The 18,032-nt window shown below is 31.0% G+C and overlaps 1 protein-coding gene across 1 annotated transcript; it reads left to right on the top strand.

Annotated features, from left to right (window-relative positions):
* The first annotated feature begins 10,705 nt into the window (after positions 1 to 10,705).
* LOC135961451 (uncharacterized) lies at positions 10,706 to 16,279 on the top strand. The gene is made up of 5 exons (XM_065512950.1): positions 10,706 to 10,741; positions 11,211 to 11,324; positions 15,552 to 15,826; positions 15,883 to 15,993; positions 16,066 to 16,279. The coding sequence occupies exons 1-5, from the start codon at positions 10,706 to 10,708 to the stop codon at positions 16,235 to 16,237; spliced, it is 708 nt and encodes a 235-aa protein (XP_065369022.1). The 3' UTR covers positions 16,238 to 16,279.
* Positions 16,280 to 18,032: the final 1,753 nt, after the last annotated feature.

The raw sequence follows: 18,032 nt of genomic DNA, 5'->3' as shown, positions 1-18,032 counted from the left end.
GACGCACTGCAATTATTATTATTAAATAAGTAGTAAATAATTTATTGTTATTAGTATTTAATGTACTTTTGTTAGTGATGAAATTTAACTCGAAATCGCATTAATAAAATGAATTTAGTATTAAATTGAAAAATATACATAAACACATTCTGTGATAGCTCGGATTTCATACAAAAAATCGAAACTCAAATATCTTAAATCGTTAATAACTTCGAAAATACTGAGATTTTAGGGAAAATAAGCTCAATCTATGATCACCCATTTCACATACCAAAAATCTAATTTTTTTATAAAAAAAAAATCAAATATCTTAAATCATTAATTACTTTGTAAATATTGTGTTTTTAGGGAAAATAAACTCAATCTGTGATCACTAATATTTTATACCAAAAATCGATTTTTAGTATAAAAAAACTCAAATATCTTAAATCGTTAATAACTTCGAAAATACTGAGATTTTAGGGAAAATAAGCTCAATCTGTGATCACTCATATTTCATACCAAAAATCAATTTTTAGTCCAAAAAAAAACTCAAATATTATAAAACGTTAAAATTTTCAAAAATCAATTTTTATACAAAATAATCTCAAAAATCATAAATCGTTAAAATTGTCGAAAATACTGCGATTTTTGGCAAAATAAGTTAAATCTGTGATCACTTATTTTTCATACCAAAAATCGATTTTATGTATAAACAAGTAAGAGAGGCTGTGCCGAATCTTATATACCCTTCACCAAATTATACTTCAAAATAAAAATTTTAATTATTTTTAGGTAACAATTTTTTTTCAAATTTGTTTCATTTTTTGAAAAAAAAAATTGTTTCGAATTGTTTTTTTTTTAAATTTGAAAATTTTTTTTTTTCAATTTTTTTTAAATATTTAGCGAAAAAAACTTTTGGTGAAAAAAAAATTCGGGTTAAAAAATATTTTTTCCCATTACTATGATCCTTTATACGGTCTTTATATTAATAACTAGTAATCCAGATATAGATAAAAAAAATACGCCAAAAATCGAGATTGTCCTGGTTTTTTTCTTATATCTCAGCCATTTGTGAGCCGATTTTCTCGAACCGGGTCTATAGGGGATATATTTCCATTTTTGTGCTGTTTTTATAAATACTAGACTTCATGTTATATTTTTCGTAAGTTTCATCAAAATCGGCCCAAAAATATATAACATTTTGCTATCTTTCCTTTAGAAATTCCAAATATTGAAAATTTTGACCTTCACAATTTAAGGTTTTAAATTTTCCAATTTTAGCAAAACTTTCAGAGTATATTTAGACTATACTATTCAAAATAGGTTCTACATAACAGTAAGCAAATTCAGCTCATTCGCCAAAATATGGACAAACAAATAGTTTTTCTCGAAAATTGCAAAATTTAAATTGCAGCTATTGGAGATATTTTCATAATTTTTTCATATTTTTATTCTCTATTATATTCACAATAAATCCCAAATGAGATGATCAAAAAATTCTGAAATTTGTTTAACAAAATTTTTAAAAAATTGAAAATGGTGTTTTGAAACTGCCGTTAAAAAAATATTTTTTTTTGGTCAACCCTGCGTATAGATTAAAGGTATCCTACGAAGCCATAAACTCATATACAAGTAAATATCAATATATTTTAAGCGAAAATGAGCTTTTATTTTAATATTTCTCAAAATATGTTAATTTTGTTCCTACATTTCTTGTTCTAGTAGCCTGAGACATTTTAATGGCCTGGCGATAAATTTAAAACTTTAAAATATTTTAACCAATTAGAACCTCAATTTCGTACACATTTCTATTAAAAAAATTAAAAATTTAATGGCAAAATTTTTACAAAAACTGAAAAAATTGCATTTTTTCCCGTTGTAAATGAATCTCAAAACTTCAGAGGGCTTGCGGCATGTTTTAACCCCAACCGATTTACCTAAAATGTTTTCAGGATGATTTGTTTACCAATGTTCACCAAACTGGGGGGTGAGACTGGCCAAAATCGAAATTTCATTTATTAAGGACCACCCTTGTCACTCATAAAGGGTATAATTCCACCTTCCATGATTTGAAACCTACCAGATGTTGCATTTATTGTGCTCACTGTATTTGTCAATGCGATCTTGTCTCTAGGAGTTTTTCCGAATGATTGGAAATTCTGCCAAATTATAATGATACCCAAGCCATCATCCTACAAATCCATTAGCTTATTACCTTGTTTGTCTAAACTATTTGAATCCAAGGGAAAATTTTAACATTCTTAAATAGTGAAAACATTATCCCAGATCATCCACTCGAATTCAGTGAGCATCACGGAACAATTTAGCAAGTTAACCGCCTAAAGCTGGGTTTCCGCATACACCGTAATCGGCGCCGATAACGAAAACTGAAACTGAAAAACGTTGGTGTTCGTCACCGTCTCGTTTCTGCATTGTTTTCGTTGCAGTTGGGTGCGTTGCGGCAATACCAGCATAGATCTCATACAGAGGACACAATCCAAAATTCTTAGAAACTTGAGGGAGCTCCATGGTACATTTTTATATACCCTTCACCAAAATATACTTTAAAATAAAAACTTTATATATTTTTAGGTAAACAAAATTTAATTTTGTTCCAGTTGTTTTTAAAATTTTTTTTTTTAATTTAAAAATTTTTTTTTTTTTAAATAAAAATTAATTTAATATTTAGTGAAAAAAAATTCGGGTTAAAAATATTTTTTCCGATTTTGACCCATTGTAGGTCCAACTTACTATGGTCTTATATACGTCGTTGCACAGGTCTTTGAAATATCTATCATTAGATATAAATATTGTCTATATTAATGATTTAGTAATCCAGATATGGGTCAAAAATCGAGGTTGTCCTGGTTTTTTCCTTATATCTCAGCCATTTGTGGACAGATTTTCTCGATTTTAAATAGCAACCGAGCCGGAAGAATTTCGGAGATATTTCGTGTATGTAAGTTATTTGGGGGCTTCAGAAAGTTGATTTCAACACACAGACGGACAGACGGACATGGATATATCGACTCAGCTATCTATAACGATTCAGAATATATATACTTTGTGGGGTCGCAAATGAAAAATGTAGAAATTACAAACGGAATGACAAACTTATATATACCCTTGCCACTCATGGTGAAGGGTATAATGAGAACACCCATGGAGACTAAGATGTGCCTTTGGTCAAGGACGAATTTAGAAAAACTCGTGAAGCTTATTTATCAAAATTATATATATAACTCAAAACAGATCAAGGCTGGGTAAAGCTGATTTACGACTCATCTAATTTGAGACTAATTTGCCAAATATGATTATCCAGTGAGAACCATCCTCCGACATCTCCCCAATAGATTACATCTGGTGGGAAATATAACTACTTTCTTAAGTGCAGTACAAAATAGACGTATAAAGTGTCTACACTTTAGGTTACTTAGAGACACTAAAGGGACAATTGCCTTCACGATATGTTACATGAAATGTCAGTATATTTAAGCTAAACAAAATAATAAATTGATTGAGAATTATATCAATACAATTTGCCTAAAACCTGTTTGTATGAATTAATCACAAAAAAGTGCAGTAAAAAAAATAAACGTTTGAAGTGACTCACTCTACATTACTTAGAGACAATTAAGTGGCAATTATCTTCACACTAGATTACCTGGGATTTATAAGGTAACCAATTGACTTCTCTATGAGCTACAAAGGGCACATACGTGTCAAATTACCCAAAATATGAGGAGTCGCAGAACAAAAGGTACCTACTTTTTTAAATATTTAAAAATTTTGGGAAGATTTCAAGCCAAATATTATAAAAAAACCAAAAATTCAATCTGTAAAAAAAATCGTAATAGTACCTTTTGTTCTGCGGCTCCTAATATATAAATTGGAATCAGCCAAGTGGTCAGACATTTGTAACAATGGACAATGCCTATATGGGATACAATGACTAATTGCTTAACTACTGGGTACCTACTGATAGCCAAAAAACTACTTTCCAAAGTTTAGTACAAAAAAAGTTTAAATTGACTACATTCTAGATTACTAGGAGACACTAAAGTGACAATTGACCTCATGCTAGATTACCAGGGATGTATAATGTAACCAATTGACTTATATTTGCATATCATGACAAATGACACAAAAATATCAATTGGAGTCAGCCAAGTAATTAGATATTAAGAAAAATTAATGTTTAGATGATCACAGATTGAGCTCGATTTTAAACTTTGATTTTACATAAAAAGAATTTGAACCACATTTTTCATAATAATTAATAAAGTTAACTGCAATTATTAGTATAATGAACTGGCAACACAATATATAATGACAACATTTTAATGACCCTCCTCTGTTTAAAGAGTTAAATTGCCCATGAAAAGCTTGATGTTTATCTTGAAAAACCTTCAAAACCTAAATAAAAAAAAATAAATTTTAAACATCATCATTACGGTCATTTAACATTTGACGGCCATGGGATTTAAACTTTATATATTACTGCAAGTTTTTTGGACAATATCACCCATATGGGCGTCCTTTAAGGATTTTGTCATAGAAAATGAGGTGAGAAAATGTGAGATTAAGACAAATAAAAACAAAATTGAATATAAAACCTTATTCTAGAGAGATTTACAAAGATTTGGTGAGCCAAATGGCGAAATGTTATACGATGACGAAGACTTGGAATATCAGTTACTAAATGACAATGGTTATGAGGATGAACTCTATGGGGCTGTTGGGGGCAGTTGTGGGTCTTACGGAGACATGAGCAGCGGCTATGATATATTTAATGGCATTGGTGAAGAGGACTACGGTGGTGGTGGTGGTGGTGGTGTGGTTATGCCTGGCTATGAGGGCAACATTAATGGAGCTATTTTAAAAGAAGTCATACGCCAACTGGCTAATGATCCACGTTTTCAACATTTAAAAGAGCATTTAACTGAAGGTGAGTTAAAAATGATTGAGAGTGTTTTTTGTTAACAAGATTGTTATGTATCTTAACGTTTTCAGATGAATTGCTAATAAGCTATAATGATGATAAATATAACCAGGATTTATTAGCACAAGATTATGTAGATGTTTATGAGGATGAACACAACTATTTGTATGGCGAGAAAAATTTAGAGTTTTCATAGGTCATAGTAAGAGAAAAATTTTTAATAATGCAAGGATTATTTTGGATGTAAATTTAAAGCTTAATTACTTAAATGTAAACTACAAATTTATAGAAAATATAACAATAAATTAATGTAAAATAAATTAAATGAATGTGTTCCATCGATTTCAAAGTGCGAGAGAAAGTTTGTGGGGTTCAGATGTGGTGATTATGCATCTGAAGTAATATATCGCCCAGGCCATATTCTGGATCGTTATAGATAGTGGAGGCGATATAGCCATATCCGTCTGTATGTTAAAATCAACTTTCCGTAGCACACAAATAACTTAGATACACGATTCATACATCAATATATCCACTATAGACCCGTTTCGGTTGCTATTTAAAATCGAGAAAATCGCCCCACAATTGGCTGAGATCAGTGCAAGCTCGGTATTCGCAACTACCCATTATCGCGACGTCCTGGTTATCGCGACGGTAGGTTCTATAATAGCGACAGTTTACAAAAAAATGGGTTCTTCGTGAGAAGGGTACATATAAGTTTGTCATTCCGTTTGTAATTTCCATAATATAATTTTCCGACCCTATAAGGTATATACATATATTCTGGATCCTTATAGATAGCGCAGTCGATTAAGCCATGTCCGTCTGTCTGTTAGTTGAAATCAATTTTCTGAAGACCCCAGATATCTTCGGGATCGAAATCTTCAATAAATCTGTCAGACATGCCTTCGAGAAGTTTGCTATTTAAAATCAGCAAAATCCGTCCATAAATAAGATATGAGCAAAAAACCGGGACAACCTCGATTTTTGACCTATTTTTGATCTATATATGGATTACTAAGTCATTAATATAGACAATGTGGATATCTAATGATAGATATTTCAAAGTCCATTGCAACGATGTAGATAAGGCTATAGTAAGTTGGACCTACAATGGGTCAAAATCGGGAAAAATATTGTTTGACCCGAATTTTTTTTTGTCATAAATTTTTTAAAAAAAAAATTTTTAAAAAAAAATTAAAAAACAAATTCAAAAAAAAAAATTTGTAAAACAATTAAAAAAATTAAATTTAGTTTATCTAAAAATATTTAAAAAAAATTTATTTTAAAGTATTATTTGGTGAAGGGTATCTAAGATTCGGCACAGCCGAATATAGCTCTCTTACTTGTTATATAAGTATTTGCTTTGGTGAAAACCTTAGGACTTGAAAATTGATATATTAGGAAAATGTAAGTATCTCTAAATTAAACTTTTTTTAGGAAACAATTTATCAATAAATCATTTTTAAAGTGCACTAGTGTGATGAAAATTAGCTATTTTACCCAATTTCCCCCAAAAACTAATCTCTCATCGTAGTCATATGCAAATAAAACTTTACCGCCATTTAAAGAATATTTTGATCTGCCACCATACATCAGACAGAGCTCGCTGCATTTACAGTTGAGAACGTAATAAACTAAAAACCCCTATAGAAAACATAAAGAACATGGAACTGTAATGCGTACATTAATGAATGGATGGATACACTAACAAGATGCTGCTGATAACTTTGGTAAATTGGTTGCCGATTAAAGTTTCATCTTTGTTTTCAGGCCACATTTGTTGGTAAACTATTGCTGCTGCTGCAGTTCGTCCATTCATTAAATTTTGTTTGTTGTCGCAACACAGTTGTGTTAACTTGTATCTATGCAAGTGTGTTTACTGTGGTTTTACTACAAGTCAGAAACATGTACCATTTTGCTGATTGAACCCCCATCGTCGTCATTGGTTACAGTTACGAGCAGGAAAATTCTACATTTAGTTCAATAGTAGAGAAATAATTTGCACATGTATGTTTGAATGTTGCATAAGTGCAAGGTCTGTTACGCAACACCCAAAAAATAATTGTTCCACACCCAATTTAAGGTAAACAATTGTTCTCAGAATTGACTGTCCGTCTGTCTATCTATGATAACCTTGTAATTTATGTATGCAATTTTAAGATAGTTTTATACAATTTGCAGCACATTTCTCTTTTGTCCCAATGGCCAACTAAACTAATGGATACTTAAAGAGGTAAACTTTAAAATGCACTTTCTTAACCCGCCAATGGTGACCTATATGTCTGTGAGACCGGGTGTGTTAAAAAAATCTAATAAATTTATTCTCCGTTATTGTTTTTACAAAATTTTATGAATTTTAAAATTGAAGGAAAAGATCTTAAATTGATTAAATATCTTTGTTTTACTGTCAAAAAACATAAATTTAAAAAAAGTTAACTATTAGTGCATTAGCGGTCACCATTTATGAAAGTAAAATTTGCGTCACCAATTAAGTGGTGCACTTGCGGGTTAAACCTGATGGTTTTATTGTGCTGGCACACAGTGGTATAGACAACAAAAAGAGGGAAATAAATCTGTAACTTATAAACGGTTAGTCCGGTTTAAATGAAATTTCACATGCAAAGAGAAAGTGTTTTAGAGTATAAATTTTGAACTTGGATCACATGGGACCAACAGGGGCGCGGCCAGCGGTCCACAAAGTAGGACACCTCGGGTATGTTAAATTTATAAAACGATCCTATTTCATCCTTTGTATTCCGATTTCAAAAGAATTACACATATAGAATCTCCTCGTCCTTCAAATATATTGCACTTTTTCATTATTTAGTATGAAATGTCAGAACCATTAACTTTGTTGTTGAATAAAATATTGAGAAAATTTATAAAAAAAAATTATTATGAAAAAGTGCAATATTTTTGAAGCACGGAGTTTTAAAGCGGCATATTTTTGAATCTAATTGAGATATTCACTTGAAATTTTGTTTCTAAAATCAAAAAATTAACTTATCTAAACAAAAACAAGTAAAAGAGCTATATTCGGCTGTGCCGAATCTTATATACCCTTCACCAAATTATACTACAAAAAAAAAATTTTAAATATTTTTAGGTTAACAAAAATTTTTTTTTTAATTTTTTGGAAAAATTGTTTTTAAATTTTTTTTTTTTTAATTAAAATTTTTTTTTTTGTTTTTTAAATTTTTTTTAATATTTAGCGAAAAAAAACTTTTGGTAAAAAAAAATTCAGGTTAAAAAATATTTTTTTCGATTTTGACCAATTGAAGGTCCAACTTACTATGGTCTGGTTTTTTCCTTATATCTCAGCCATTGGTGGACCGATTTTCTCGATTTTAAATAGCAACCGAGCCGGAAGAATTCCGGAGATATTGATGCATGAATCGTATATGTAAGTTATTTGGGGGCTTCGGAAAGTTGATTTCAACAGACAGGCAAACGGACATGGCTTAATCGACTCCGCTATCTATAAGGATCCAGAATATATATACTTTATAGGGTCGGAAAATATATTGTGGAACTTACAAATGGAATGACAAACTTAATTATACCCTTCTCATGAAGGTGAAGGGTATAAAAAATTAGCTCGGAATAAATGTGGATCAAATTGTTCCTAATATTTGCAATCCTCTTAAAATTTTGATACAAATTTTAGTTTTAGAAACTCAATAAATATGTATGTATGTAATAAAATCTTTCACCCTAACTATGAAAGAAAATTTAAAGTTAATTTTTGTTAAAGTCGACATTATTTTAAAATAGAAATTTTATTTTTATTTGAAAAAGCTTCAAAACTTTTTCCAAAATATACATTCAAATAATTGAAAATATTTTTCAATGAATGTAAATAATAAAAAAAAATTTTAAAAAAATTAAAAAAAAAACAAAATGTACATATAAATTCAAAACAAAAAGCTTTTTTTTAAATAATAAAACAAAACATTTGAAATTGTATTTGAAATTTGTTTTATGGTACGAAATTTAAAATAATAGTCAACTTTATGGACTTAAAATCGACTTTAAGGCTCGTTTATTATTTAACAAAACTCAATGAAATTTTCAACGTTTTTAAATTTAAAATTCTAAATAAGAAAATGTAAAAAAACTGGTCAAAGAGAATCCCGCAATTCTTAAAAATTGTATCGAAAATCCCAAAAATGGTATTTTTAGATTTTTGCCCATAGGGTCCACATTTCCGTCGGGGCTGGGAAAATACTTTGGGAATAATTAGGAAACACATCAGCGTTATCAAAGCTGATTTCTGTTTTCTGATCCCAGCTTTGGGATTTTAGAACATGTGGCCCAAAGTTGACATTTTGATAAAAAAAATAGATCAAATACCGATGGGCATATTCGAAAAATATGGCATGTTTTTATACCAAATACAAAATTTTAAAATTTCTATTTTGAAATGCCTATAAATCGGAAATTATAAGAGATAAATAGGAAATGCAAGCATGTTTTTTCAAGACCTAGCCAAATGCTATAAAAATCTTTGATATCGGATGGGAAACACAAATCGGAACGTGTATAAACGAAGCAGGGTACTCGAATAAGAAATGCCAGATTTCTTTCCAAAAAATTTAGATTCTGCCACACTGTACATTGTTAGCTTTGACCTTTTCTCATATTTCTGGCAACATATGGTTTCCAAGCCAAAATAAAACTGCTCATCTTTTGAGGCCAAGAACGAATCAAACCAATATGGGATACTCTGTTCCAAAGTGAAGCATACCAAAGAGAGGTCGTTCTGCATCGATCGAAACAAATAGTATTCGGACGGGGCAAGGTCTGGACTATATAGCGGATGAGGAAAAACTTCCCAACCACTTCATTATAAATACTTTGTAACAGGTATTGCAAGATGTGGCCGCATATTCTGGGAGTTTTTCGACCAATGCTCGCTTCAAATTAATCAGTTGCAGTCGGTACAGGTTCCCTGTGATGGTCTGGTCAGATTTCAGCAGCTCCTAATAGGTAAGACACTTTTTCTATCACCAATACAGAGCATTACCTTGCGCCATGGATATTTTTCTTTGGTGTGGATTCGGCTGGTTGGCAGTGCTTCATATACGATCTTTTACGCTTCGGGTTCTTTTATAGACATCATTTTGGACATGCAAAATCGTGCTTTTTGATGAATTGTGCTGCTCGCAATTGAATTTGAAATTGCTGCTTGAGTAGCTGTCAATGATTTAGCAAACTCTTGTTGAGTTTGAAAACAATATTTATTGATTAATGCCTCCTCAAACTTTTGTGGCTAGCCTGCGCGATCTTTGTCTTCCGTGACTAAATCACCACTTCTGAACCACACAGACCATGTCTAGCACGTTGAAACCGATGAAGCACATTTACCATATGATTTGGTGAGCAATCGGTGTGCTTCAGCGGAATTTTTTTTTTCAAATTAAAGAAGTAAAGCAAAACATCCCACTAATGACGCTTTGTTGGCACAAAATTCAACATTTTCGAAGCAAAAAAAAACAATGTTGTTTACACTATAATGTTCAATAACTAAATGAGAATAAATGACAGATATGTACCCTTCAAAATGACATATAAGTTATTAAAACTAAAAACCGCGTTCAAAAGATACGCCATCAATTAATACGTATTAATTTCCTTACTATCAAACAACATTAAAGTAAGAATAAGGTCACATTATGGGAAACCCTAAACAAATAGAATCAATAGAAAAATTTTCCAGTTCACTTAACATCAAAAAACTTTTAACAATTTCTTTCATTGTCCAACCGTCTTTTAGAAATGCAACAACAATCGGCCACAAGTTTGACGCATAAAGTAACCGTTTTTATGATTATTTATTGACACTACCAATTAACAGGCACTTTCATTCAAATTTAAATTTAAAAATAAAAAAAAAATAGAGTAAAAATGTTCTAATTAAACTGATACACATCATCCATTGAGGCGTTTTAAAGCTTTAACAAATTACAATACAAAGCCCGTAGTTTAGTTTTATTTAAGAAGTTAAAGACTTAACACCACTTCAAGAAGTGTAATTCTAGAAAAATTTTATATTAAAATACTGTACAGCTAAAAAATTCTTTTGAAATATTGAAAAAAATGCAATTTTTAAAAATAGATTTAATATTGGTAGCGTTATGTTGTAGCATAAAATATACTCAAACGGCGCTTTTCTTTCCCTCCAACAGTGCTTACGGTGTAAGATTTAAAAGATTGATGATTAATCATTTAAAGTGTAAAAATAATAACAAATAAATTTAAATGTTTTTATTGTCGTTTAAAGGTATTTGCTGCCATTGCGGTGCCTTTGGATTTACCACATCGTAATGTTTTTGTTTCCTATAATTTCGAAGCAAATTACAATTTACCAGAGACTTGGAATATACCACCATATGCGGTGAGTAGTTTTTGTTTGTTTTATTAAACGTTTTTTATATTGGATCATTAGTTCTTGGCACATTAGGTGATAAACTACTTTCTCTTTTTGTGTTGTTATGTTATGATCAAAGATTCGAAAGAATTAATTCTTGATACAAAATTAAATTAAATTTGATTTCTAAGCAATAAAATTAAAGCTTCCATAAGGAATTAATTTATAGGCTTAATTCTTTAGGATTCCTATATACGTACTGAGTTAGACTCCTAATTTAACGGACGTTTTCCATGACTTAAAAATGCGGGATTTACAATAGATGACGTTCGTTACGTTCAGAAGTGGTGATTTTGACACGGAAGACAAAGATCGCCCAGGCCAGCCATAAAAGTACGAAGACCAAGAATTGGGGGCATTATTCTATGAGGATTGTTGCATAACTCAACAAGAGCTTGCAAACTCGTTGGGAGCTACTCAATTTCAAAATGTTTGCTAACAGCAGGATTCAGCCAAAATTGAGAAATTGGGTATCATACGAATTGAAGCCGAGAGACATTGAAATGATGTTTGAACGCTATAAAAGAAAATCATTTCTCAACCGAATCTTTACCTGCTATGAAAAATGTATCCATTACGATAACCCGAAGCGTAAGAGATAGTACGTATTCCCGACCAAACAGCCGAATCTACACCTAGCCAGACCATCACAGTTAACCTGTACCGAACACAACTGATTCGTATGAAGCAAGCATTGGCTGAAAAACGTCCCGAATATGCGACCAGACATGAAACAATACCTGTTAAAAAGTATTTAGAATGAAGTGGTTGTGAAGTTGTGCCTCTCCCGCTTTATAGTCCAATACCATGCCCCGTCCGACTACTGTTTGTTTCGATCCAGGCAGAACGCTCACTCTGGGATACGCTTTACTTTGGAACAGAGTATTCGATATTCGCTTGATTCGTTCTTGTTCCAAAAGATGAGCTGTTCTTTTGATTCGGCATCCATATGTCTCCAGAAAGATGGAAGAGGACATAGCTAACAATGGACAATACTTTGAATAAAAAACCAAGTATTTTTAAGTCATACATCTAATATTATTCAAATCGGTTCATTCCGGTAATTATTACTTTTGAGATTTTTTTGTCCACCATGACTAGAGATGCTAAACGGGGAATCCCGTTCCCGAATTTTGAATCCCGGGGTATTCGGGATTTTCCAAATCCCGTTTTTCATAAATAAATATGGGAAATTGTCATTTTTGTGTGCCTTTTTCATGCATTTTGACATTCTACATGCCCGAATATCACAAAGTGATGTCCAGCAAAGTTGTAAAGCTCAACTCCTGCTACAATATATATGAATGGGGCTCTTGAAAATCAATTCTTCACCCTTTATTGTAAGTTGTCTAACAAAACTCAATTTAAATTCAAATGAAATAGATTTTATCTCAGATGAGGAGCTCGAACAAAATTAAAATATTTCGATTGCTAAAAGGCTAAAAGATAAGGTACTGTTACCAGTATGTACATTAGTCTGTGTCGATTTGTATGTACGATCAAAAAAATCGTATAGCAGAAACGCAATCTACCGAAAATTCTATGAATGTTTCCTCAAGAAACTATAGGTCTAAAATCAAATCCTATCTTGCGCATTTCGTCTTTTATCGAATTAAAAAACTATTAAAAAAAAATAAATAATGAAATATCATTGGATAAAAGACGAAATCGCAAGATAGGATTTGATTTTAGACCTATGGTTTCTTGGGGAAAATTTCTTAGAATTTTCTGTAGAATTCGTTTCTGCTATACGATTACTCATGCAAGTATTTTATGCTTTTTAGTGTCTAATAAAAATTAATTGCTAAATAAAAAAATGTCTTTCTATTGTATATACACATAATCGGACAGCAGGGTAACAGTTTGAAGAAGGCCAAACACTGAATTGGAAAAGTACAATGTAAATGTACAATGTCAAACATGGTGGATAAGAAGTCATGTTGTGTGGTTGTATGGCTGTAGCTGGTGTAGGAAACTTAGTTTTCATCGACGGTTCAATGGACAAAACAGTGTACCTTAATATTTTAAAAGAAAACCTACTACAATGCGCCCTAAAGTTAAAGCTTGGGAATATTTCTGTTATCAACAGTACAATGACCCACATTCTCCCGACTCCTCCGCAATCACCTGACATGAATCCCATAGAAAATCTGTGGGATAAATTTGGCGAACGTGTAGAAAAGCACCATATTATTAGTAAGACTCAACTTAAAGAAGACCTGTTATAAGAATGGCAAAATATTGGAGCTGACGTCACCAAAAATTGCCAAGACGATTAAAATAAGTCATTAAAAAGATAGGCTACTCCACAAAATATTAAACTATATAAAAAAAAAACTATTTTCCTATTAAAAATTAGAAACTGTGTGAATATTTTTGTCCCCTTAAAATCGAACTTCGAAACATTAGTTAAATTTTTTTTCTGAAATGTGCCAACTTATGTTTAGTTTTTCCATATATATATTTCAATAAGTTATACGCAAATAAATATTTTTTTGAAACCCGTACGAAAGTTGTGGCCTTCGTTTAAAAAATATGGAAGATTTAAGATAAATCTGTATGCTGTGTGAATATTTAAGTCCGGCACTGTACATAGTTATGTACGTTTCTTTCTTATAATTTTCGGGATTTTAGATTTCCCGAAACCCCGGGTCGGGATTCCGGGATTCTTTACCAAATCCCGATCCCCGGGATTTTCAAAAATCAGTCCCGATTAGCATCTCTAACCATGACACATCGAAAATAAACTGATAAACGGTTTGTCTGCCTGTTGAAGGCAAAAATATTTGTTGTCAAGATATTTTTATACCCACCATCGTTTGTAACACATCAAAATATTTGTCGCATAGGGCTAGGGTTTTTATCTCGGGAATTCCCGGGAATTTTGCCAATTTTTCACTACCCGATTCCCGGGATTTTTAGTCGGGAATCTCGGGAATTAAAAACTGACGAAAATACATAGAAAACAAGTCAGAAATCTATTTTTTCACCAAAAAACAATGAAAAGTTTTTTAAAGTTTTTTGCTTATATCTCGGCAATAATAGACCGCTTTATTATTATTATTATTTATTTGGGGTTTTTCGTATGAAAATTTAAAAAAGGGAATTCATTCATTCTAATTTCTTTAAATTTCTTCTTCAAATCTATAACAAAATAGCTTCAAAAATTTATTAATTGATTAAATTTTTCTTCAATTCAAATCTAGTACAAAAAGGCTTAAGACAATTTTTTCAATTAAATTTGTAAATGATTTGATTTAACAAAAATTTAATCATTCAAAGTTTGAATAAATTCTGTTATTAATTAACTTTAAAATTAATTCAGTTTAAGTTTAAGCTCAAATTTTATTAATTAATTCGAAGCTCTGATATTTAATAATTATAACACTAAGTTTTTATATGAAATTTGGCTATAATATTCCTAATTTACAGTATCATTATATATTTCGGGAGTAGCCGGGTACCCGGGAATGTAGAAAAAAATTTCCCGATTCCCGGGAATCAAAAAAGGTCGGGAAATTAAAAACCGTACATAGGGCCCAAACGAAAGGAGCTAGTCGGCTGAATTTTTCAACACACCAGAGGCCAAACAGAGGGTTTCTCAGGTTGAATCGGCGCCAATGAAGGCCATGTTGGGTTTGTCAGCCAATAAAGTATAATCCAATAAGGTATATCCACATTTACTACCTTTAAACATCTCACAAAAAATACCTTATTTTATGACTTCGACAAATCTTATTTTTTGATTTTGTATCCAAAAACCTGTGTATTATCTGCAATATTTTTAAATATTGCCCTCGCCCTCGTATTATCTGCAATATATTTAAAGAAAATAGCTTATTTTTTTAAAAAAATATCAACTTTTTGGAGGTTCTCTCACATTATGGTTCTACTTGACCGATTTTTCCAATTTTCAATACCAAACTTTTCTGATCAACAATTTATAAGGACCCATATTTTATATTTTTAGAAAATTCTCACCGCTTAGGTTATGGTTAACTGAGTTAGGTATTTCACGAGATAGTTTTCAATCTATGTGTATTTATCTATGGATCATATAATGAATGAAAAAGGTCAAATAATGTTCTACAAAACAATATATCCAACATTTTTCCTTGATTTTAAAAATATTTGCCCAAAATTAGCACAAAAATAATAATTAAACACAAAATACCTTCTCCAACCAACCAACAGGTAGGCGTTGAGGAGGAAGATCTCTTTGAAGATGCAGCCAGATACAACAATGGCAAAGACTGTGCCAACTGTACGTCGACATCCTCAGAAGAAGGTACCGTAGAGGATGTAGAGGAAAATGAAGAAGAGTATGAGGATAGTACGACAACAACAGCGCCCTCAGGAAATGAAACGGATACTAGTAGCAGAAGAAAAAGACGAAGGAGACGCAGAGAAATACCCTCACTATTGACTAGGACACATTTCTATCACATTTTAATTGATAAATTTGAGAGGTAAAAATAAATATATAGTTTTCCTTTAAATATTCTTAATAATATTTAATTTATAGAAGTGGCTTTGAGGGTGAACCCTGTTTGCTGCGTTTAATTTGTGAAACAAATGCTTCGGAATTGGGTGAAATCAATGGTGTATTGGGCAATTTAATACACATTTTGTTTTCGTAAGTTTAAAAAGCCTAAAAATAATCAGTCTTATAGCGTTAATCATTTTTTCCTTTTTCATTTACTTCCAGCCCTACTACCTCCAAAAATGAAAATTTACCTTTGGCCTATTATCAAGCTGAAATAGATGGCCTGCACGATCACTGCCATCATTACGAGGAAGTGTGTTCGGAAAGTATATTGGACTTGATATCAACACCCATACATGAATTTATTGAACAAATGCATAACTTGGGAAAATGAAATGGAATGTTTGGATAAAATAAAAAATTTTAAGAAAATAAACTTATTCGAAATCATTATTAAAAAACTAATATTTACGGCCTCATTTTATAAAACAATAATCGTTTGAAGATACATATTAATATGCAATAATTCAAATTTCAAAAATTCGATAACATTTTTGAACAACTTAACATTTTGCATATAGAAATTATTCGAAAATTTTTCTTTCCTCATTTAGTTAATAACTAAAAAAATAAAATTTCTAATTTGATAATGTATTATAATTAGCGTGTTAGAAATATTCACTCTTATCGTAGTTGGCGTTTTTGTGTCGTTTATTGAGCGTTTTTATAAAATGGTATCGTGGTTGGCGAAAACGCCAATAAATACGACTCTGTATACAAATCTATTACAAACTACCCGTTAAAACGGTATCGTGTTTGGCGTATTTGCCTGTCAAAACAGAAAAAAACTGTCGTTAGAAAATTTACTCACGACAAGAGTAGAAAAAGTGAACACAAGTAATAAATTTTACATAAAATTTTTTTCAGATGATTTTCAAACATTTTAGATTACAAATTACGACGCAAGCACAATATTTTAAGTTGGTTAAAATAATGGAAAAGAAACCGTATTTGGCTAAAGGCTTTAATAGAGGTTTAAATAAAATTAACATAAAAAAGATTGGAATAAAATCGCAGACGACCTGAATTGTATTGGACCACCATTCCGTACAGGTGAGGGTTGGTTGAAGGACTTCAAATTTAAATTAAAAAAAAACTGGCGCACAAGGCCGAAAGTCATGCAACAGGTGGAGGAAATTTGAAACAGTTTAAGTTATTAGAAGTGGCTGCAGTAAATTTATTGGATATGCTCACTATTGTGCAACACAAAGAACCTTTCGGTCTTAAGCGACCGTTATGTGTTTCTCCAAACCAAAATATCTCGGTTGAACAAATATTTGATATTATTTTAATAGAAGAAAACGATGAAACTGCCGCTAAAATTTCTATTCTTACTATGTACAGTGGTGGCCACCAATTTAAGACAAATACTTGAATTTTTTTCATCAACTGAATTTTAAGTGCGATAGAGCCAAAATAAAAGTACGTCTAAGGGTATGAAATTTATTATTAATGTTTCTAGTTTCTGAAAAATGTTTGGAAAAATCGGTAAAACATATATGGACAAAGATATGTGGAAATACGTTGACCCACCTCAGCGAATATCCGCTGTTAATAACATGATATGAGCGAAACTAATGGAACTAAAAATACGAAATTTGGTCCGAATATTTTATAATAATAAAAATATAATGATATAAATGTGAGAAAATATGTTTATTTACAAAAAAAAAATGTTGGTCAAGTTGTAGAAAAATTTGATGTGTTCGTGGTGAATATGTATGAATTGACACAGTCGAATAAAACACACTTGTGTGTTAAAACAGTCCTCATGCATACATATTTGTGGAAATATTTGAAAAAATAATTGACAATCACGTGGAATTTAGCAAACAATTTTTGTCTTAAATTCCTGGCCACCACTGTATATATTTTATAATTTTATGTAATTAATTTTTTCTGAGTGGAATATGAGTGAATATGAATCATATTTGGCCCAAAGGGCTTGATTCTAAATAAATGAAATAAATAAAAATAAAAGCGTAAAATAAGTTCTAGCGTTACTTTTAAAAATACGCCAACCACGATAAGGGTGATTTACAACCTTTATTGAGAATAAAAAGAAATTGCATTTAAAGTTTTATAGATGTTAGCGTAACTATTATACTTTTTCACATTTTTAAAACACA

The sequence above is a fragment of the Calliphora vicina genome, chromosome 5 (genome assembly GCF_958450345.1).
Source record: "Calliphora vicina chromosome 5, idCalVici1.1, whole genome shotgun sequence".
Classification (NCBI taxonomy): Eukaryota; Metazoa; Arthropoda; class Insecta; order Diptera; family Calliphoridae; genus Calliphora; species Calliphora vicina.
The sequence above is the reverse complement of the archived record's forward strand: the minus strand, read 5'-3'. Positions and strand labels throughout refer to the sequence as shown.